The sequence below is a fragment of the Mirounga angustirostris genome, unplaced genomic scaffold, assembly GCF_029215605.1.
Source record: "Mirounga angustirostris isolate CCGP_5_RB_7025 unplaced genomic scaffold, mMirAng1.0.hap1 SCAF_5, whole genome shotgun sequence".
Taxonomy (NCBI): Eukaryota; Metazoa; Chordata; class Mammalia; order Carnivora; family Phocidae; genus Mirounga; species Mirounga angustirostris.
The window spans coordinates 157,342,068-157,363,172 of record NW_026991713.1 but is presented as its reverse complement, the minus strand read 5'-3'; the positions used below and the strand labels follow the sequence as shown (position 1 = coordinate 157,363,172).

At 41.4% G+C, this 21,105-nt stretch overlaps 2 protein-coding genes across 8 annotated transcripts in view; one reads left to right on the top strand and one right to left on the bottom strand.

The window, feature by feature from the left end:
* Nucleotides 1-5,033: 5,033 nt before the first annotated feature.
* Nucleotides 5,034-21,105, bottom strand: part of METTL9 (methyltransferase 9, His-X-His N1(pi)-histidine) — a 47,404-nt gene continuing 31,332 nt past the window's right edge. The window contains exon 5 of one of the 3 annotated variants that reach the window (XM_045875139.3): nucleotides 5,034-5,071. In XM_045875139.3, coding sequence (XP_045731095.1) covers nucleotides 5,049-5,071 — 23 coding nt within the window. In that variant the 3' untranslated portion in view covers nucleotides 5,034-5,048. Of the gene's footprint in view, nucleotides 5,072-6,952; nucleotides 7,659-21,105 lie in introns of those variants that run through there. The other 2 variants (XM_045875138.3, XM_045875137.3) reach the window with 2 other exon arrangements.
* IGSF6 (immunoglobulin superfamily member 6) lies at nucleotides 9,455-20,014 on the top strand. Of its 5 annotated transcripts, none has more exons than XM_064592786.1 (6): nucleotides 9,456-9,669; nucleotides 13,502-13,861; nucleotides 16,341-16,435; nucleotides 17,094-17,141; nucleotides 17,529-17,609; nucleotides 18,958-20,014. In XM_064592786.1, exons 1-6 carry the CDS (start codon nucleotides 9,603-9,605, stop codon nucleotides 18,973-18,975), a joined length of 669 nt encoding a protein of 222 aa, XP_064448856.1. In that variant the 5' UTR covers nucleotides 9,456-9,602; the 3' UTR covers nucleotides 18,976-20,014. The 5 variants fall into 5 exon arrangements, with proteins under 5 accessions (XP_045731098.1, XP_064448856.1, XP_045731097.1 ...); XM_045875143.3 differs by lacking the exon at nucleotides 9,456-9,669 and adding an exon at nucleotides 18,502-18,560 and having other exon boundaries at nucleotides 12,263-13,861; XM_045875142.3 differs by lacking the exon at nucleotides 18,958-20,014 and having other exon boundaries at nucleotides 9,455-9,669; nucleotides 17,529-18,484.

The window sequence follows — 21,105 nt, the reverse complement described above, 5'->3', positions numbered from 1 at the left end:
GGCGCCTGGGTGGCTCAGTCCTTAAGTGTCTGCCTCCAGCTCAGGTCATGATCCCGGAGTCCTGGGATCGAGCCCCGCATCGAGCCCCGCATCGAGCCCCCGCATCGAGCCCCGCATCGAGCCCCCGCATCGAGCCCCCGCATCGAGCCCCCGCATCGAGCCCCCGCATCGAGCCCCCGCATCGAGCCCCCGCATCGAGCCCCGCATCGAGCCCCCGCATCGAGCCCCCGCATCGAGCCCCCGCATCGAGCCCCCGCATCGAGCCCCCGCATCGAGCCCCCGCATCGGGCTCCCTGCTCGGCGGGGAGCCTGCTTCTCCCTCTCCCACTCCCCCTGCTTGTGTTCCTTCTCTCGCTGTGTCTCTCTCTATCAAATAAATAAAATCTTTAAAAAAAAAAAAAGATAGAGCCACCACTTGCAACGTGGGACTTTATTTGATCCGGATGCAAACAGACTGTTAAAAATTATGACAGTTGGAGCAGTGTGGTCGCTGGATAGGCAAAGGTGAAGTTTTTTAGGTGTGAGCATTGTAATGCGGTTCTCTTACAAGTCCTTCTCTTTCGTAGATCTATGTCTGCAAAACTGAAACATGACGTCTGGGATTTGCTTGGAAGTAAAGGGGTCCCGAAGCGGCAGGAGCCTAGGTGAAACAAGATCGAGCCATGCGTGGATAATCGTTGAAGCCAGTGAAGAGGGGTAATTATTACCTCTCTTCCTTTTTAAGAGCTTGGGATTTTTCCATAATGAAATTTTTTTTTTTTGAATAATAAGAACTGTGAATATGTTCAGACCGGTTGGTCCGTAAATGTGACCTGATTTGTCTGAAGGGAAAAAGAAAAATTCCTCCCAAGTTAAAAAAGGCTCGTGCACCAAAATATTTACTGCCCCAGCATTAAGTATATACACACACAGCAAGTGGTGGTAGAAAAAGACCCAGTGTAACTGTACACCAATAAAGAAATGGTTACATCAAGTGTGATACAGCAACTCTATGGGTTACATAGCCATTAAAATGGGCATTAACAAAGACCATGTAATAGTAACACAAGGAAGAACCACAAAAAGTCAAATATTAAGTAATATGCACTTTTATTAAAACTGGGAGTCGATCGAAGTGTTACGGTTTGGGATTATGCATAACTTTTACCTCTTTTCTAGTGAAAATAGAATTGTGAATTCTAGAGATTTCCTTGCAATCCTTCATATTTAACAAAACACATCTCAGTACCTGAACTTTTTAAAATAGTTAAAATGCCTAATGCCGACATTATTTTGTCATTGGCAAAATTAGAGATTCTCTTCAGAAATGACCACCTAGGGGCACCTGGGTGGCTCAGTCTTTAACCATCTGGCTTCGGCTCAGGCCATGATCCCAGGGCCCTGGGACAGAGCCCCACATCTGACTCCCTGCTCAGCGGGAAGGCTGCTTCTCCCTCTCCCACTCCCCCGCTTGTGTTCCCTCTTGCTGTGTCTCTCTCTCTGTCAAATAAATAAAATCTTAAAAAAAAGAGAGAAAGAAATGGCCACCTGTACTGTTCTGTTGCTCATCCGGTCAATATTTATATAATATTAGTGTTCAGTGTTCTCAAAAAAAAAAAAATTCTTTTATCCCCAGCTCTTGGTTTAATCTTTTAAAACAAGAAGCTCACTCTCAAGCCTTAAATGATGGGAAATGTCTTTCATCCTTTGTCAAGTTTTGATTTAGAAAACAGGTGTCTATGAGTTTCACATGATTCATCCTGGAAGGATAAGAGTATCTTTTCATTTTTACTTTTTTTTAATGTTAAAAGTTTATAAATGTGTATGGGGGGAGGTACCTACGTGTGTAGAAAAAGTCTGAAAGGGCATATACTAAAATGTTAATACTGGTTCTCTCAGGGTTGTAGGCTAGGTGAAGTTTATTTGCACTTTCTTCTTTTCACCTCTGTGTATTTCTACTATGTCTATAACAAACATGTTACTTATAATGCAAAAGCCAGTAGGGCTTTATGATCAGTCACAGCCATGTTATAAATAATAAAAACAAGGCAGCAGGGGTGCCTGGCTGGCTTAGTTGGTAAAGCATGTGATTCTTGACCTTGGGGTTGTGAATTCAAGCCTCATGTTGGGTATGGAGCTTACATTAAAAAATTAAAATTAAATTTTTAAAACTAAAAAAAAAATGGTGGCAAAATTAAGTGTAGGAAAACCTGTTTTGTTCTGCTGAGTATAAAAAGGACTGCCAGTGTATTCTCAACCACCTCAACTCTACCATTTGAAAAATGTTGAGGTCAGTTGAAGGGTATTTAAAACCAATATTCTGAAAACAAAACAAAACACAATATTCTGTGTTGACTTCTAAACAGGCTATAAGAAAACAACATTCGGGCATTGTACCTGCTCTTAATTATTTTCCAGAACTTAAGAAGTGTAGATGTATAAGGCATTCCAATTTTACATGGTCAATATTTGGGAGGGGGGTAAATCCTTTCATTTTTGCATATATTCAAAATGATTTTTTTTTTTTTTTTGACAGTGAGAGACACAGCGAGAGAGGGAACACAAGCAGGGGGAGTGGGAGAGAGAGAGAAGCAGGCTTCCCGCGGAGCAGGGAGCCCGGCGCGGGGCTCGATCCCAGGACCCTGGGATCATGACCTGAGCCGAAGGCAGACGCTTAATGACTGAGCCACCCAGGCGCCCCTCAAAATGATTTTTAAATGGTCTTGTAACAAAAATACTGTTTTTTAGTTCATGAGACTACAGCATACTGACTCTAAAATCCAGAGGGAAATCTTAAGTTCTAGTTATGTAACAGGACTCTCCTAATTCTCCAAAAGTATAAAATGTCATAGCTAAAAAGAAGTACTTTGATATCAGTGAGCACGGATTCCAATTCAGTGATATCAATATAAATAGCGAGCCACAAAGCACAAATTACTAGTAAATGAAACCCAATGGCATACAAGTTATGCTATAAAAACAAATCATAAGGAATCCAAATCAAACCCACAATGAGATAACAACACCTCACATCCACTAGGATGGCTACTTATGAAGAAAAACAGAAAAGAACAAGCATTTGGAAGAATGTGGAGAAACTGGAACCCTGTGCAGTGTTAGGAGTGTAAATGGTGCAGTGGAAAACAGTATGGCAATTCCTAAAAAAAGTAAACAGGGAATTCCCATATGAACCAGCAGTTCCACTTCTGAGCATATACTCAAAAGTGAAAGCACTTCTCTTGACGAGCACTGGGTGATATATGGACCTGCTGAATCACTATACTGTACACCTGAAACTAATATAACTCTATATGCTAACTAACTATGCTGGAATTAAAAAATTTTTAAAAAGGGGGTGCCTGGGTGGCTCAGTCGTTAAGTGTCTGCCTTTGGCTCAGGTCATGATCCCAGGGTCCTGGGATCGAGCCCCACGTCGGGCTCCCGGCTCCGCAGGAAGCCTGCTTCTCCCTCTCCCACTCCCCCTGCTTGTGTTCCCTCTCTCGCTATATCTGTCAAATAAATAAATAAAATACTTTTTTAAAAAAAGGAAAGACATTTTGACACATGCTACCACGTGGCTGAACCTTGAGAACGTTATGCTGAGTGAAATAACCCCGTCTCAAAAGGACAAATGCTGTAGGATTCCACATACATGAGCAACCTAGAGTAGTCAAATTCATAGAAAACAGAATAGTGGCTTCCAGGGGCTGGAGGAAGGGGGAATGGGAAGTCGTTAATGGGCATGGAGTTTCAGTTTTACGAGATGAATAGTTCTAAAAATAGACGGTGATGGTTGCACAGTATGAATGTACTAAATACCACTGAACTGTACACCTAAAGATGACTAAGGTGGTAAATTTTGTTATGTTTATTTTACTACAACTTAAAAAAAATTGGAAGATAAATAATGGGGTCATGTCAGCAAACACTAATAATTATTTATTTATTTATTTATTTGAGAGCAACAGAGCACAAGCAGGGTGAAGGGCAGAGGGAAAAGCAGGGTGAAGGGCAGAGGGAGATGCAGACTCCCCGCTGAGCAGGGAGCCTGACGTGAGACTCGATCCCGGGATCCCGGGATCATGACCTGGGTCGAAGGCAGACGCTCAACCAACTGAGCCACCCAGGCGCCCCTAATAATTTTTAAAGTAAGCAACTAAATGGGATATGATATTCTGAATTGGCTCCTAAAACAGAAGAAGTTCATTAATGGGAAAATGGGCAAAATCCCAGTACTGGCGTTTACTTAATATACCAATGCTAATTTCTTAGTGTTAACAAACACACCACGGCTACATAAAGCGTTAACATTAGGGAAACGAGGTAAAAGGTGTACAGGAACTCTCTGTGCTATCTCCGTTAAGATTTCTCCAAATCTAACATTATATGAAAATAAAAATTTATTTAAAAATAAATTTTTAAAGAGCAAGTGGCAACTTAAAAAAGTTCAAATTCCTACATAGTAGACAAAGACAACACAAATATATTAGAATTGATAAAGGAAGCAGGAAAATATGAATGCCTATACATAGCTACAGTAGATATGAAATTTTAATTTTTATTGTGCCGTTCACTGTGGCCTATCGCCTCATCATCCACTAACTGCAAAAAGGCAGGCTGTTGAATTTTATATTGCGGCAATATTTCCTTAATAATTCTGGGTGCATATTTTCACTTAGATAACGAACAAATGTTTCTTAGCGTGGGTACAATGTGAATTTCCTTCTGCCAATTCCTGCCATTTTATCTTTTAAGTTGGTTGTAAGGTTGTGAGCATCCTGTTTCAGGTAAATTTTAAGCCAAGTATGTGCTCAGTGGGTGCCTAGGTAGTGCAAGTCAGACCAGACAGCCCCGACTCGGCGCAGGGTCTTCCAGCTGTAATATGGAGGCACTGGCTAGAAGCGAATTTGGGGGTACACAGCCATCTGCACAAACGTGGGGGATCACTTCAGCCACTGGAAGTCCATGTTGAATATGTGCTGTAGTTGTTAGAGAAAAGGACCATGAAACACTTCAATCAGTAACCAAGTAGTAGGAAGCAATTGATGAAAACATCTTCAGTAACGAGTCTATTTCAACGCTGTACTCAGATCTAAGGGAAAACAAAGTTTTAATCAGAAAGATGACTTGAAACAACTAAGTTTCAGTTTATTTCCCAGCCCAGCTTCTTTGCTGTTAAAGGTCAACTGCGTAGAAACTGGTAAGACATATAGAAGGGCAAAATACACTATCGCTTTTAACTACTCTGCACAAGGGAGAAATGACTGAGGGTATTGTACCTTCTCTCCTTCTCGTCTCTGCAACCAGTGGCTCAACACTCAAGGGGCTCGTGCTGCAGGTGCAAGGGGCTGTGAATCACAGGTGCAGCTTGCCTTGCCTTTCCCCGTGACCTTCCAGGTCAATAGGTTAACTTGCTTTGACCACAAATAGAGCTCCTCTTAATTTCTCCAGCACAACCTTAAATTTGATATGAAGCACTTACACGAAGAATGGTGCAGACAAGAAGGCAGCTTTATTGTACTTTGGGGAAAAAAACAGGATTCCATTGGGGGGTGGGGGAGCGGAAGCCATTGACACTCAGTAAGCAACACTGCCACCTAGTGGAGTGGCGACACACCACCAAGACTTTCAAGACCAAGTATCAAATGTGCTAGGATTTGCTGGTTTAAATTTTCATCCTAAAACCGAACTGTTAGTATATTGGTCTCCAGAGAACCTGATTTTGAGAAACTATTTGTATCTCTGAAATGCATAAATGAGTGTGCTTTCTCTGCTTTTTGGGGGGATAAAGAAGCGAGGTTTTTTTTTTTAATAGACCATCAGATTAATTCTTGATTTCAAAATTATGAAACACTTTGCAGCAACCTGCCTCTTTGAACATCCATTACTCCTGCACTCTTGTTCGACAGTCTAAACAGCAAGATTATGACAGTTTATAAAGAAACAAAACTCAACTGTTGAAGAACGACATTAAGTTTACTCATTTCCTCTATTTTTATAATCCAGGGTGCTAAGTATTCGCATTTCACTTATTTGAATTCCTGGGAGGAAAAAAAGCACTAGAATGCACCAATAACAATTTTGCATAAATCATATAACCCAACTCTTCTTATGACAACACAATAACAGTGGAAGATAGTGGTGTGAGGATGTGGGAATGTAATAATAAAGTAATTCTTCTCAAGGCTTTCATTCTCCTTTATACCCAGGTGTTGCAGTAAATGTGTTGACTTGATGACTTCTATGAGCATATAAATGAGAATATTTAATGAAACACCTGGCTGAAAAAAAGAAATAAAGTCATGAGAATAACATATTGTTAATAACCACACTCAAATCCGCGCCTCTGTTATTACTGAGATTTTAGATTCTGGGTTAAGTGCTCTGCTCTCTTTGGAATATGCACAATGGTTATTGATCTTGCTAATGAGTTCCTCTATTGCAACATTTGGGGGTATATGGCTGGAGGCACTCACGGATTCTAGAATGTAGGAGTCTGACAGGGTCTTCATCAATCCATATTCTTGGCAAATAAACTCAGTTACGGATTTCAGGAAGAACCAGGTTCTGGGAAAGAGGTATACACGTTGTAGAGTAAGAAGTGGAATTAAAACATTTTGAGGCTGCATTTTGTCAGCAGCCACCATCAAATGTTTCAATTCTGAGAACCTGAGATTATCCAGAAAAGCAGAATTCAGAAGCCAGTGTTTTGCATTTCCCAAAGCAACATGAAATGGGGAACGGGGGGTGGCCCCTGAAGTACTAGATCTGAATGAGGTTGTTCTTCCAAGGGTTGGTCTAGACTGCCTCGGTTCAGGGCTCACCAGTCTGCAATAATCCCCTGGCTCCCACCCAGTAACATAGTCCTGACTGCATTTGTCACATACTGCTCCTATTTGGGCACCCCTGAAGCCAAAGCAATAAAAGATCCTAGGGAAGGAAGCCTTATATTAACTCAAACATGATGCCAGAGTCATCTCCAAAAAAGTTTATTAGCGTGATTAAAAACATTTTTTGAATAATGACAAAGAATTTCTAAACATGAAAGAGTATCAGTGGCTATACCTTATAACCAAATATTTGCAATTGAACGGACAGCTTTATTGCCAGTCTTCATTTTATTAAAAACAATCATCCGTATTTATTGGTTCCATGTGAGGTCGTGACTATTGCTTTGACTGGGAATGAGTCCCTACTGTAATTAAGTATAAAAAATATCTTCCATACTTGGAGTGTGACCTGTATACTGAGTAAAGAGTTGATAAAAATCCTCAAAGAGTTGGGTTTTGTTTTTTAAAAACATTCCTTTTACACACTACAAAGAAATAATTAGTATTTTGGCTTTTTAAATTCCTACATGATATTCAGAATGGCAGTCCCCAAAGGTCCTCCCTTCACATAATCACAAACGCAGACCCTCTTCTGGAGTGTACATTCTTGGGGTGGGCGCTGAAGACTCGGGCCTCCACGTGTTTATACTGGTTTGAGAACAAAGACAGCATCATCCAGAACATAGTAGTCATTATACATGTCGCCTTCACACAGGTATGGTAGTCTGGTGAAAGCTTCAATAACAAAACCAGCTTTTCTGAAAACTTCAGGCAGACTATTCACTTGTTCTTCCCAATTCTGTCCCTTGATTTCTAAAATTTCTGATGGTTTCTCCCACTTGCCACCTACTAAAACAAATAGAAACATTAAGTTAAATTCTTGAACAAACAAGTTATTCAAAGAGAGAAGGGAGGAAGAACAACATTTGCCAAGGACTTGGTATGTGCCAAGCACTGGGTGCTTCGATGACTCATCTCCCCGATACCCTCTGAGGAGGACAAAGAGATGAAGTATGGACCCAGAGGGCTGAGGAACTCGCCCAAGCCTGCAAGGTTAGTGAGGATAAGAGCAGAAATGTAATCCCAGGTTTATCTGGATCCAAAGCCCATACTTTTACCTTCTCTGACAGTTTTAGATATTACCCTCCATTAGACCAACTGGGTTGTCAGTGTTCATGGTTTTGGAGAACTCCTCATTACATACAGGAAAATGGAAGCAGAGAGTTACCCATAAAATGTGAAAGAAGGTTTAGGGATAAATGCAAGAAAATATACCCATGATGTAGTAAATGTATGCAATATATTAACTAGAAAGGTTTATCAGGCTGAAATAGACTAATGAAGGCTTTTAATTTATAAAGACAGATCATCGGTGTGTTTTTCAAGGGAAGGTGATCCACTCCCTAACTTTTCATAACACTTTTATAAAAGTTAAGCTCCAAAACCAGAGAAAGGTAGAGCACTAGAACGGACGCGTCAGCCTAGCATTTTTTGGACTAGTGCCTGAAGTCTGAATCTGTCCCTTCCAAGCCCATGAGCGTCACATGCCTGTGGAATGGGGGTGGAGGCGCCTGGATAAGGTCTTCAGGCCTTCAAGTTCACACCAGGCACTGGGTCCAGACACGTGGACACAAAGATAATGGTATGTGTCAATTCTGGGGTGGTTTTAGGACTTGTGATGCTAAAAAAATGCACACACGTTAAAAGTATTACTAACTTCAGACAGACAGTGGCTTTCTGTGAGAAAAGACGTCATCAATAGGTGCCAAGAGTCCAGACACTACAGTGGAAAGATCTGTCGCTCCTCTTGGTGGCCCAGCACCTGAACCCTCTTCCTAGAATCGTGTTGGAGAGGCAGCGAAGGCAGGCACTGGCACGTGACCTACGCTCGGCCACACTCGCCTGACACGTGGACCGAAGAGCAAGTGACCCAGAGAAGTGGCCACGAGACCACGCGGTGGTACGAACAACAGAGTGTGGTCCGAGCCACGGTCCCTAGTGCTTGGCGGCAGCAGCATACCCGTCCGATCAGTTGAACAGCATGATCTGAGGCGTCTGGCCTGGCCGGAGACCCCACACGGGATTCTCCAAGCCTCCCGTGACGGTGTGAGCTACCCTCGAATCCTTTCAGTTCCCTCACTGAAGTCAGCCAGAGTCCGTTTCTGCTGCTTCCAGGGAAGAACCTGACGATGAGATCGCCGCAGGGCAGGAGAGGGGCCACGAGGGAACCACGACAGAGGCCCACACTTGGTTTCGACAACAGAGTAACAAGGGGTTACACAAGTCTGAGGTACAACTCGCTAATGCCACGCGTTTCTTCATTGTACCACGATGTACCGGTCACTAATTTTTCTCTCCTCACTACATGAAGACACCTCCTTCTGCTTCTTCCAGCTTTCCAGTGTTACTGGCCCAGCACTGAGCACACAGTAGGTGCCCCAGCATCAGCAACTGAACTACTCTGGAAATTTAAAGTACCAATAACCTGTCCAACAATACTCTTTCCTGGGAATACACACCACGTGTAAATCAAAATCTCCCTCAAAACATCTACAAGCCCAAGACAAAATTAACCATATGGATATTTAGAAATGTGCTCTAGGCTAAAACCTCAACTCTTAAGTGATGAAACTGGATTACAAACAATTTTTTACACAATTTCAAAAAGTTCCCGGTTATGGTTCCTTAATAAGAGTTCCTCTCTTCAGTTCTTCCTTTTCTAAAGAGACAGAAAAAAAAGAGCCAACTCTCCTCAAATGCACAGTGACCACCACCGCACGCGCACCCCAAGAAATGGAGACTGTGAAGGGAGGCAGGATCATTCTCGGCCTGGAAATCACCCTGATTCTCTTTTATGTTGGTAAGATTCTTTCTTTTCTCCTCCATTTTACCTAATCAATCACTATTCCTCACTAACGCATTTATATTTTAAGCCCCTACAGATTAATTTTTCAATGTCTAACGCTATGGAAATGGTCTCTTTTCCCAAGACAAAGAGTGTGATAAAAGAACAGCTGAGGAAGTTTCAGATTAACCTTGAAAATTCCCTTTGATGCTTTAAAGCAGAGCACCTCACCAAACAAAGGGTTGAAAACGTTCTTAAAATCACGTGAGCTAGTCACAACAATGTCATATCTGTACGGGCAAATGCGCACTGCTCAGGATAGGCACTACACAGTACTTACTGAATATTTTCAAAGAATAAGGTGTCTGAAAAGCCAGATTGCGGTAAATTAAAAAGTACCTGTCATTTAAAAAAAAAAAAAAAAGCTGCCATGGCTCCTTCCATAGAGCATAACCGTCCCATAATAGATATATTTTTAAAATTCTGCTTATACTTTTTCCTCTATGAAGGAGAAAGTGGTTCTAATAACCCATCTCATCATAGTTGCAATAAAGCTAATAATCTCAGAGTTGCTCACAGAGTCTGTGTCATAGGACAGGGAAGGTAGCAAAAGCTCTTAAAATTGTTTTTTTCTCATCTGTAAAGAAATATATCAAAATGTTAACAATGGTTATTTTGAGCACAAGGACTATGAGTGATTTCAGTAATATTTTTTTTTAAGATTTTATTTATTTATTTGAGAGAGAGAGAATGAGAGAGAGCAAGCACATGAGAGGGGGGAGGGTCAGAGGGAGAAGCAGACTCCCCGCCGAGCAGGGAGCCCGATGCGGGACTCGATCACGGGACTCCAGGATCATGACCTGAGCCGAAGGCAGTCACCCAACCAACTGAGCCACCCAGGTGCCCTGATTTCAGTAATATTCTGATTTTTTTTCCTAATCCATATAAATGACTTCCATAAACTATTTTCATTAGTATTATTTTAAAAAAGAATCCTTATTTTTTAAAGATCTACTCTGACAGATATGAAGATAGAGTATCTGAGATTTACCCCAAAATCATGTGGGAGTGAAGGAGCAGGTGGGGGGCTGAAGGAGCAGGTTGGGGGCGGTGAAGGAGCAGGTGCGGGGAGAGGCGAGACAAGACTGCGGCAACAAGCAGCAGGGAGTTCACCGTGCTAGCCTGCTGCTTCTGCGCATGCTTGAAATTCTCCATGTGATGAAGTGTCAAAAATCAGTTTTCTATTTATTTTCCAGCCTGGATCACAGTAAAGTGATTTTTTTAAGAGGGGGGTGGGGGAGGGACTGAGGGAGAGAGAGAATCGAGAGTCAGACGCTTAACCAACTGAGCCACCCAGGTGCCCCTAAAGTGATCTTTCTTTTATTCCCTCCACCAAGAAGATAAACTTTCAGCCATTGCAGAGCGTACTGCATTGGGAAAAAAAAAAAAAAAAGAATCCTATAGGGTAAGAGAATTCTTAAAGAGAAATTCTTGCAGGACTAGGCTTGGTGTGACCCATTACCCAAACTTCTCACTTTGGCGAAGAGGCTGTGTCACTGGTGCGGGGGAGGGGCAGGCGTTTCCTCACCCGTCAGCACTCTCAAAGGAAGTCCCTGACCGCTCTTCTCTGACACTCAGAAGTCGGAAGTGGAGACATGAAACTCCAAAGTTGCAAATATTTCTTCTTCCCTGGAACATTAGTTCTCCAAAATTTTTAAGTCAGCTTCCCTTTTAAGACTATCTGAAAAAGGGGGCGCCTGGGTGGCTCAGTTGGTTAAGCGACTGCCTTCGGCTCAGGTCATGATCCTGGAGTCCCTGGATGGAGTCCCGCATCGGGCTTCCTGCTCGGCAGGGAGTCTGCTTCGTCCTCTGACCCTCCCCCCTCTCAGGTGTTCTCTCTCTCTCATTCTCTCTCTCTCAAATAAATAAATAAAATCTTAAAAAAAAAAAAAAAAAAGACTATCTGAAAAAGGACTTCAGACTGAGATGCTATTGGTTAACTGTTAGATCTTGGCAGGCCCAACTCCCTTTGAAACCCCCAATATATATTGATCATTATAACTTGCAAAGTGTTTGTACTTCTAATGGGGCTGCCTCTGAGTAGGAGACATGAGGCTGTATTTACCAGACTTAGGAGTGAGTCCAATCCCTCACCTGCAGAGGAGTGAGGAGCCTGCTGGTCTTTCTCCAGGTGACCTTACCCTCTCCTCTGGTCTATATTTACCAGGTCATTAAAAAACTCCCAGCTCATCTCAGATCGTACATATACTAAAATTAAAACATGGAGAGAATATATCTGCATCACAAATGCCATGATTCTAATTTTAATTTATCTTCTGGTTCTGGATGAAGACTAAGAAAACCATTAAGTCAAAAAACAAAACACAAAAATCTTGTCTGAAATTCAAGCATCAGACCACTTGGATTACTTTTCAATTTCATTTAGAGTAGCAAAGGACAAACTCAGACAAATAAGACCATTTGGAACACATTCCAAAGAAGGCTCCTCACTCATCTGCAGGTGAGGGATTGGACTCACTCACTCCTCTAAGTCTGGTAAATACAGCCTCATGTCTCCTACTCAGAGGCAGCCCCATTAGAAGTACAAACACATAACCAGGCAGAAGTCAAACTAAAAACTTGCATAAATTCCAATTTGTCTCAACCAATACTATTTTACGTAGACCCTCCCTTACCCCAAAAAGGGTTTAGAGCAGATCTTCCCATCTGTAAACCTCAGAGTGGCTTTCCACCTCACGGGCCTGGGATTAGAAGGCCAAGGTGGGGACCCAGGCGGCATACTCTGGATGAAGCATTCGGCAGAGAGAGCACTGGACGGGGTGTCTAGTCCCGGGCCTGCCAACGCCCGCTGAGACACCCGCTGAGATACCCATGATTATCCCTAAAACAGGCACGTGACACCATGGGAACAGGAGAAGTGGAGACAAGCGCGGCAGAACTAGCTACGTTTTATAAAATTCTTATCAAGGCTTAGCCAACTAAGTATTCCTTATGCACTTAAACCTCCCACTAACTCCTTGAGCTGCATATACTATCCCCACTTTGCTACAGACCACAAAGCTAGGATCTGAACTCAAGTCTGTGCTCTTTATCACAACACTGTTCATCAAACGAGACAGAAGCTACCAGGGACTACAAAGCAGGGTGCTGGTGCAGGGAAGAAATCAAATCTGCTCACTGTGGCATGGCTAACTCATTAGGTCTCGGCTTGGTAACCAAATATGCTGGAGGCTAAGCCAGGGCTGTATTTCCCCAGGTGTGCACCTTGTCTTTTATGTGTCCTGTAGGGACAACCAGGCTTACAAAGGAGTAATTGTGAATTGCCATGAATTCCTAGCAATCCCAACCCTCACAAGGCCAAAGAAAAAGAAAATCCCTTCACTCCTGTGCTCAGTCAGCAGCGACACCTGCATGAGGTTACCGCACTGACCACAAGGCTCCTGGGAGGCCGGGGGTACAGATGGGACAGCATGCTTAGCGATCAAGGGAAAGCTTATAAGGTCACCAAGAGTAAACTTGGGGTCCCCCAGTTCCTGACTCCAGATCTGCTGCCACCTCTGCCCACCACGCTGACTCTACTGGAATCTCTCTGTCCTCAAGTAACCAGACATCATAGCCGACAGCAGGGTAAGGTCAGCGAGTGCGAGGGGTTAGGAAAAGTGAGGACCACTGCTGTCTTATTAGTATAGTCTTGTTTGTGCTGGGAAGCGGTAAGGAAAAGAAAGGACTCTGGAGTTCCCTAGCCCCCAAATGTCAGTAAAACAGAAGCACAGGCAAAGGGAAGTGAGAAGCCCCCTAAACATGGCTCGTGCGCTTCCTCCCACAGGTGCTACACGTGAGTGTATGGTCTTTGTCCATCAACCGCCTTACCTCGAAGTAGCCCACAATCAAGGGACCGCAACCATTCAGTGTTCCTTCTCCCACACGGGGTGCCCTTCAAAGCAACCACAAAGCCTGTGGTTTCGCTACGGTGCGGACCAGCCCGAAAACCTATGCGTGGATGGCTGCACCGGGGATGCAGGCAAATTCACAGTGAAGGAATTCCTCACAGAAAGAGCAGTCTCCCTCACTGTAAACAGGGTGGCTCTGAATGACAGCGCCATCTACATCTGTGGAATCGTCTTTCCCAAGTTAAAGGAACCAGGAGCTAAGCGGACCGGAGAAGGGACCATACTGGTGGTAAGAGGTCAGTCAGCCGAGGCTTTGCTCAGCCCTTTGAATGCATTACGGTACTTATATGCAGAGATGAAGGGACAGATGTGCTAACTCAACATCCTAGCCAGTGAAGGGCGTGATCTGACACAAGCTGACAGGACACTGAAGCACTACTCCAGTCCCATCTCCCAGCCTCCACAGACACAAAGTCAGGGCTGTCTCTCTGTGCCCAGACACTACTAGCGCAGGCTGGCCAGCAGGTCCTCCTTCTGTGAATGACAGTGACTGGTAATGTGCCAAGTCCAAAGGGAAACTTGGGCGTTGGTGGTATAGTGGTGAGCATCGCTGCCTTCCAAAGGGAAACTTGGGATGATTAGCGAGCAGCTTGTTCGGGAACTGGGCTGGCATTGCACTATCGAGAACAAAGCAGAAGTGACCAATAAATTGGACCTGCAGGGGAAAAAAAAGGCAGTATGGAGAATAAACACAAATTTGAGGAGAAGCCACTGGGGGACCTCTGACCCCACCCATTCTACACGGACAGAAAAACAGAAAGAGAGCGGTGTGACGCTGACTTCTTGAGATTTGCTAAAACCTATGACAATTTCCTCATTCAAGTGAGGGTCTTGAACCCAGTTATATCCTATAAATCAAAAAATCGAGAAATTTCAGGAAAAAAGCTTCACACAATTCTGGGGGAAAGAAGAGAAGGGAAATAGTCCTTGACTTTTTTGGATCTCTTCCGTTAAAAAGGACTCTGGTACGATGAGCACTAAAATCATTAAAACATTAACTCAAAATCAACCAGCCCTACCACTTTAAAATAGGACTTTAGGGACCCGAGATCATCCTGTATTATAATTCCTGCTTTTAATTACTAGGGGTGTTCTAATGGGCTTTTGGTATCCCATTGTCATTTAACCTTAGTTTATTCTCACCCATAAGATAAACTATAAATGAGTTAATACATATAAAACACTTTTGATGATGCCTGGCTTATAGCAAGTATGCTTAAATAAATGTCAGCTACAGATATTAAAACAAATATACAACAACTTTGGAGACCTGTATTAGTCTTCTATAAAAAATGTTAGCCAAAACCAAAAATAGTTTGTAAAGAGATGAAAGGTCTCAAGACTGCAAGTTCATGTGAAGACAGATTCTTCTCTAAGAGCAGAAATGCAAGTATTACTAAGACAGACACAGCAATTTCCTGCCTCTTCTACAGAACTCCTAATTTAGCACTTGAAACTTTTTAAAAAAATTCTACAGATATGGTTAATTTGTTACAAAAATGTATGCTGTACAAACTGAGTTCACAGGATGAGCATCTATGGGATATTTCGTTGAAAAGTACAAGTTGTTCACATAATAATTACAAATCTAATTGTATTTTGTGCCTCAAATAATCAGGTAATAGAAGACATGGCATGTTGCTCTATCCCCAACCAGAGCATGGGACACTTCCTACAAGGAGGGACTACTTCCAAAACTTTATTAGAAAGAAGGGGCATGTGTTGGGGCGCCTGGGTGGCTCAGTTGGTTAAGCGACTGCCTTCGGCTCAGGTCATGATCCTGGAGTCCCAGGATCGAGTCCCACATCGGGCTCCCTGCTCAGCGGGGGGTCTGCTTCTCCCTCTGACCCGCTTCCCTCTCGTGCTCTCTGTCTCTCATTCTCTCTCTCAAATAAATAAATAAAATCTTTAAAAAAAAAAAAAGAAAGAAGGGGCATGTGTAACAATGCCTGTCGTTTAAAGGTATAGTAAGCCCTAAGATCCTCCACATATGGCCTTCTCAGATCCTTGTACAGACTGCACTATTCAGTTGTTTATACGAAACAGGTCAAGGTTACAAATGTCAGCATTCACAAATACATGGCAAAAATATCTTAACTCCACGAACAGACTGTTGGTGACCCTTGTACATCATTTCTATCAAAAGAAATTTTAAATGTCCTTGAACAAACTGTCCTAAAATGTTTATCTAACTTCAAATAATGTGTTCTATAAAAAGTGATTCTGAGCATTATAAGTAATTGAATTTAAAATTTTTTTAGTTTTCAAAATGAGTAACAATTTTGGTATAACATATTTAAAGAACTGATGAACTGCTTTTAATTCTACCACATGCTTGAGGGTCTTCTGAATCAAGAGACACTGAATAATGTTTAAAGAAGAGCCAAGGGGTGCCTGGGTGGCTCAGTTGGTTAAGCGACTGCCTTCGGCTCAGGTCATGATCCCAGGGTCCTGGGATCGAGCCCCACATCGGGCTCCCTGCTCAGCAGGGGAGTCTGCTTCTCCCTCTCCCACTGCCCTTGCTTCTGTACTCTCTCTCCCTCATTCTGTCTCTCAAATAAATAAATAAAATCTTAAAAAAAAAAAGAAGAGCCAAGCAGAGCAGTTCATGTTTCGCCTCTAACACTTGTAGCTCCAGTTATACTTTATGTATGTATTTGCAATAATATGCTTCAATAGTGACTGTGGCTCTTCCTGTTTTTGTAATTAACAAAGAAATGAAGGAACCACACAGCCTCCTGATAGCTGTTGTATCACTGCTCTCTATCTACATTATTGGTGCACTCGTGATCTTCGTAATCCTTTCCAAAGTAAGTCAAATTTCCTTGCACTAGATGTCCCTATAGCCTTGAATATTATCATAAGGAAATGATTTCCATCTCTCCACGTGTGAGCCTCAGAAATTGCTCACCTAATTAACATCCTCCTGTACATCTGCAGGAAACACCACCTGCAGGAACAGTCTATGGAAGTGTAAATTCTCATCACTAAAATTATTACTAATCAGAGTACAAAACTTGCAATGGTTTCTCTTTAAAACCAGTAATATGAGAATAAGAAATCCTTCTTTATAACTATCTTATTTGTGATCTTTCCGCTGGGAAGCATTACTGTTATCTATAGAAGACCTAAGAACAGCCTTTAAGGTTAACAAAGAGACTAGAAGCTGCCTTAAAATATTTTTAAAAGGCCTAAAGTTTTTGAGAAGGAAAATCTTCTGGCTGTTCATAGGCTATAAGAGGGGGTACATATATGCTACATTAGGATCACAACAAAGCCTATAGTCAACATCAATATGAATTGTTATTTTATTAATATAATAAAAGCATCTCAGGAATTACATAGAAATTAACTCTGTGTATCATTTAAATGTTAAGTTAGTTTAATCTTAATATGGTACAAGATATCTGCCACAACTGTTTTGAGTGCATAAAATGTCTCATAAGACTTTCCTTTTCTTCTTTACAGTCAAAATCTAACTCTTTAAGAAACAAAGAAACAGGAGATTCACAAAAGGTACAGACCAACGCTTGTAAAATACCTTTCAAACGGTGGCTGGTTGTAATTATTTCAAACCCCAAATAATGAAAAAATTACAGAGAATATCATGGTAACTTTCAACCACAGAAACCATTTCTTATTACTGAGAACTCAAGGATAATCTCAAGTGGTAAACTATGATTTAAATGTGATCATTCTCAACCATAAACCCTACCTAACATACTCAAAATACAAGAGTTAATGGTCAGTGTAGATGTGCTGGGGGTTGGGGGGGTGTGTGTGGGGGGAGCGGTAGTGGTTCTGACTGGTGGCAGTAAAGAAAGACAAAGCTAAGATGATGTGCAATAATCATCTCTTCTAGTCCTAAGAGAAACAGGAATTTTTTCTCATTTGTGTTTACAGAAGAGGAGTGCCCGACGTATTTTTCAGGAAATTGCTCAGGAACTATACAGTAAGAGACAGGTGGAAACAAGACAACAACCTGTGAGTGTAAAATATCAAAGAGATGTAATGCAGATACAAAGCATGTGTGAAAAAGCTAAGCCACCAACAAGCCATCAATAATCATGTTTTCCTATAAAGGAATATGAAAGAGGACTTTCACATAGAATACATTTTTATATAGAACCTGTTTTGATAAATACATAACAAAGGACATCTGATACAATATTAAACAGAGACCAGGTTGACATCTTAGTGACATGGAATCTTTCAGAAACACACTGGGTATAGGCAATGTTTTCAATTCACACAAGGATGCTTTTGTGGATTAAAAGATCCTTGCATGCATGCAGTAGCAGGCAGTAAGTAAATGCTGCAAACAACTGTGGGTCAAATTATAAAGAAAACATCACTTATTGCTAACAAGGCAGAAATAAATTCACATTAGAAAAAGGGAGCTAATGAAAATAAAAATCAAGTATTTCTTCAGTCTGCGGTTAGAGTGGCAGGAAGAATGCATTCATATTATCTGTGAGACATCTGACAGTGTCTCTTTAAAGTCCTCTATAACAAGTTTTTCAAACAAGATGCTGTTTTAGTGCTAGTGGAACAGATACTCAGTTTCCAGGGTGCACAATCAGGCGGCTCAGATTTAAATTAAAATGTATACTATAATATAATGAATTTATACACAACTAAGCATTTTTTTTCTTAAACAGCTGCCAAGAGGGCAAATGTAACAAGGGTCTGATATGAGGTGTTGTATGTTTTTTTTTAATACAACTTTTAAAAAGGATTTTCATCCAGGAGAGAGTGTGGTCTAAGTAGTCATTTCATACTTCAGTGTGTATACAAATACATAAAGAAATGGTCTAATCACCTAAGATATCACTCTGAATAATTATGAATGCCTGTTCACTCTTTCTTTACTGAGGCCGGAGCATCTTTTTCTGCAAACAGACAATGATAAGTGTCCTGAAGACAAGTCTAGAAGTAAGTACTGTTATGTAAACCAGGACTCTCCCAACAGCATCTCAAAATCTCAAATTTCTGGTCAGCAAATCCCAGACTGGAAAACACTACAGGCCAAATAATCCTGTTGCTTCTACAACAATATGGACAACAAAAATGCAATTGAAGGGAATCTTAATATATTTAATAAAATAAAGAATGAAAAAATGCTAAAAAAAAAGAAAAGAAAACTAATTTTCAGTTCCACATCTTACTCTAAATATAGGAAGAATAGTAACTGGGCCTTTAAGATTACTGGAGGCTACTTGGGACACAGAATGCAAGAGGGCACAGGAGGGCATACTAGTTTAAATGTTGCTTGCAGTGGGACATCATCGGTTATACAACCTTAAATATGGCTTGTTATTTACTCTTGCAGGAGAAAGGCAACATTTAACGAAAATAGAAGAGCACTTTCCAACTATGAAAGACCATAGAGATGTTTTAATTTTCAATTAAGTCACTGAAAGTCCAAATCCAGAAGTTATGGCAGTGTTATCGGACATACGCCCATCAGGGCTTTAAAAAACCAATCAAAGGTAAATGGAAAAGACAATTCTCCACAAGGAAGGATGCCACACTACAAGGGAACTATCACTAAAAGTAATTACCCAAAATACTAAAATCCTACAAAATACAACTGAAAAATACTTTCTAACTTGCCAGAATTCTGAGTAGTCTAACATTTAAAAAATTTCCGTTTTCCTAACATATATCCTATATTTGTGTCATTTGACATACGAGGTATGTGAGGACTCCTACCCTGAAGATTAGAAGTCACACCCCATGCTTCTGTCTGCTTCTGTCTTGAGTGGAAGAATTGTCTTTATGGTTGTGGAAGTGATGGGCCAATGAGACTAAGATGGGAGGGAGGGGAAAAAGGAAGGGAAGCGCCAAAATTTGAGTTTAAAAAAAAAAAGGGAGGGGAAGAAGAAAAGAAAAACCATCTTGCAAAGTACCTTGGAGCAAACACCGTTCTCCTGGTATTGCCACTGGGTAACAGTAGAGTGCACATTTTCCTGCCTGCATATGCAAAATGACTTACATCATGCTCCCAACAAAAAGTGAAAATAGAGTTAAGAATATGATAGCTAAAATGTAGAAGCTCCGACGCGGGAGGTTAAACAGAAAACCTCAGAACCTCAGAACACAGAAGCCTCAGCCAACTCTAGATGTCACTGTTGGGCCAAATAACAGCACCAGGGAAGCAGTGCGCAAGACACGTGCTTGCCTGTGCCTTTGCCATATTGATTTTTAACTGATTTAGGAGGGGAGTATCAGATAAGGGGTGGGGTCCAGCAAAGATGTTTATGGAATCATTACTATGTCACTGAGAAAACATAGTATGCATTGTTCTTTGAAAGCTACCTCATTGTAAAAATCGATTTAAAGTACCCACAAGTGTGCATTCGTTATTAAAAATGAATTATAACCTATTTTTATTTCATTAAAGTGTTTCTTTTAAAATGGTATTAAATGAGGTGAATTCTATTTTTAAAACCCAGAATTTTAAAACATTTTAAGATCTCTATGAAAATGTTTTGCAATGATGACCTGAATCAGTGGTCTCCAACACGTGTTATCACACGTTCCAGGAAAAAATGGCAAGAGGAGAGAGGGGGGAGCGTGTGTTTGTGTACACATGTGTGTGAGAGCCTATGCTGTGCATTTGTGTGTGCTGGGCATAGTGTGTGTGTACATGTATGTGTGTAAACTAAACAACTGGCATAAAAAGTCATAGACATAGAAATGTTCATGTTTTCTTCCTATAACCCAAAATAAACGGTCTTGTGTTCTCCTGGGTGTATGGCCCTACTTCGAGACTGCTGGCTTGGATGAAATAAATGAATTTCTAAGCTAGACGGCAAAAAAGGGGTAGGCACTAACTATCCAGGTAAATAGAATGTGTTAGATTAGATCATTTACTTTTCATTTCTGGGAGTCATTACATTTTGGTACTCCCAGGGCTGAAAATACACTGTTCTTTGTGTAACTTAACTAGCAGACAAAATCCCTAAGATAAATTAGTATTTGATTTAGAATAAGCCTTACCCAATGCAACAAGGACTGTGTTTCCAAGATTGCTGTTCAAGCTGAAATTGGGATATACTCTCCTTTGGGAAAGTAGTTACATTCCCTTACATCATATATATCAGTTATTGATGTATACATTAATATTCATTCTTTTATTCATCCATCTAGCCAACAACATCTACTGGGTACTGGACTATTATCCAGTCAAGGGCCTTTCTTTCATGCCACCCTTGGGCCACACTGACCTTGTCCTTCCCTAATCCCACCTTGTTCACACTCTTCATGCTTTTGCATGTGCTCTTCCCTCTGCCTTGTAAAATGCTTCTCAGATACAAACATAGCTCAACTGTTACCTCCTACATGAAACCTTCCATAACCTCCCCTAGCAGTTAATGGGTCTTTCATTCTCTAAACCCATAGTACTTTGTCATATTCCTTATCAGACTATCCTGTCATTGTCTGCTTACATCTATCTTCTGTATGATTCTCTAAA

What these genes read in the sequence shown, in the direction of transcription:
- IGSF6 (XM_045875141.3), top strand. Translation starts at nt 13,426, where the DNA reads ATGTCAGTAAAACAGAAGCACAGGCAAAGGGAAGTGAGAAGCCCCCTA. An exon ending in TCTTCGTAATCCTTTCCAAA is followed by an intron (nt 16,436 to 17,093) that starts GTAAGTCAAATT and finishes TCTTCTTTACAG; the next exon opens with TCAAAATCTAACTCTTTAAG. An exon ending in AAACAGGAGATTCACAAAAG is followed by an intron (nt 17,142 to 17,528) that starts GTACAGACCAAC and finishes TTGTGTTTACAG; the next exon opens with AAGAGGAGTGCCCGACGTAT.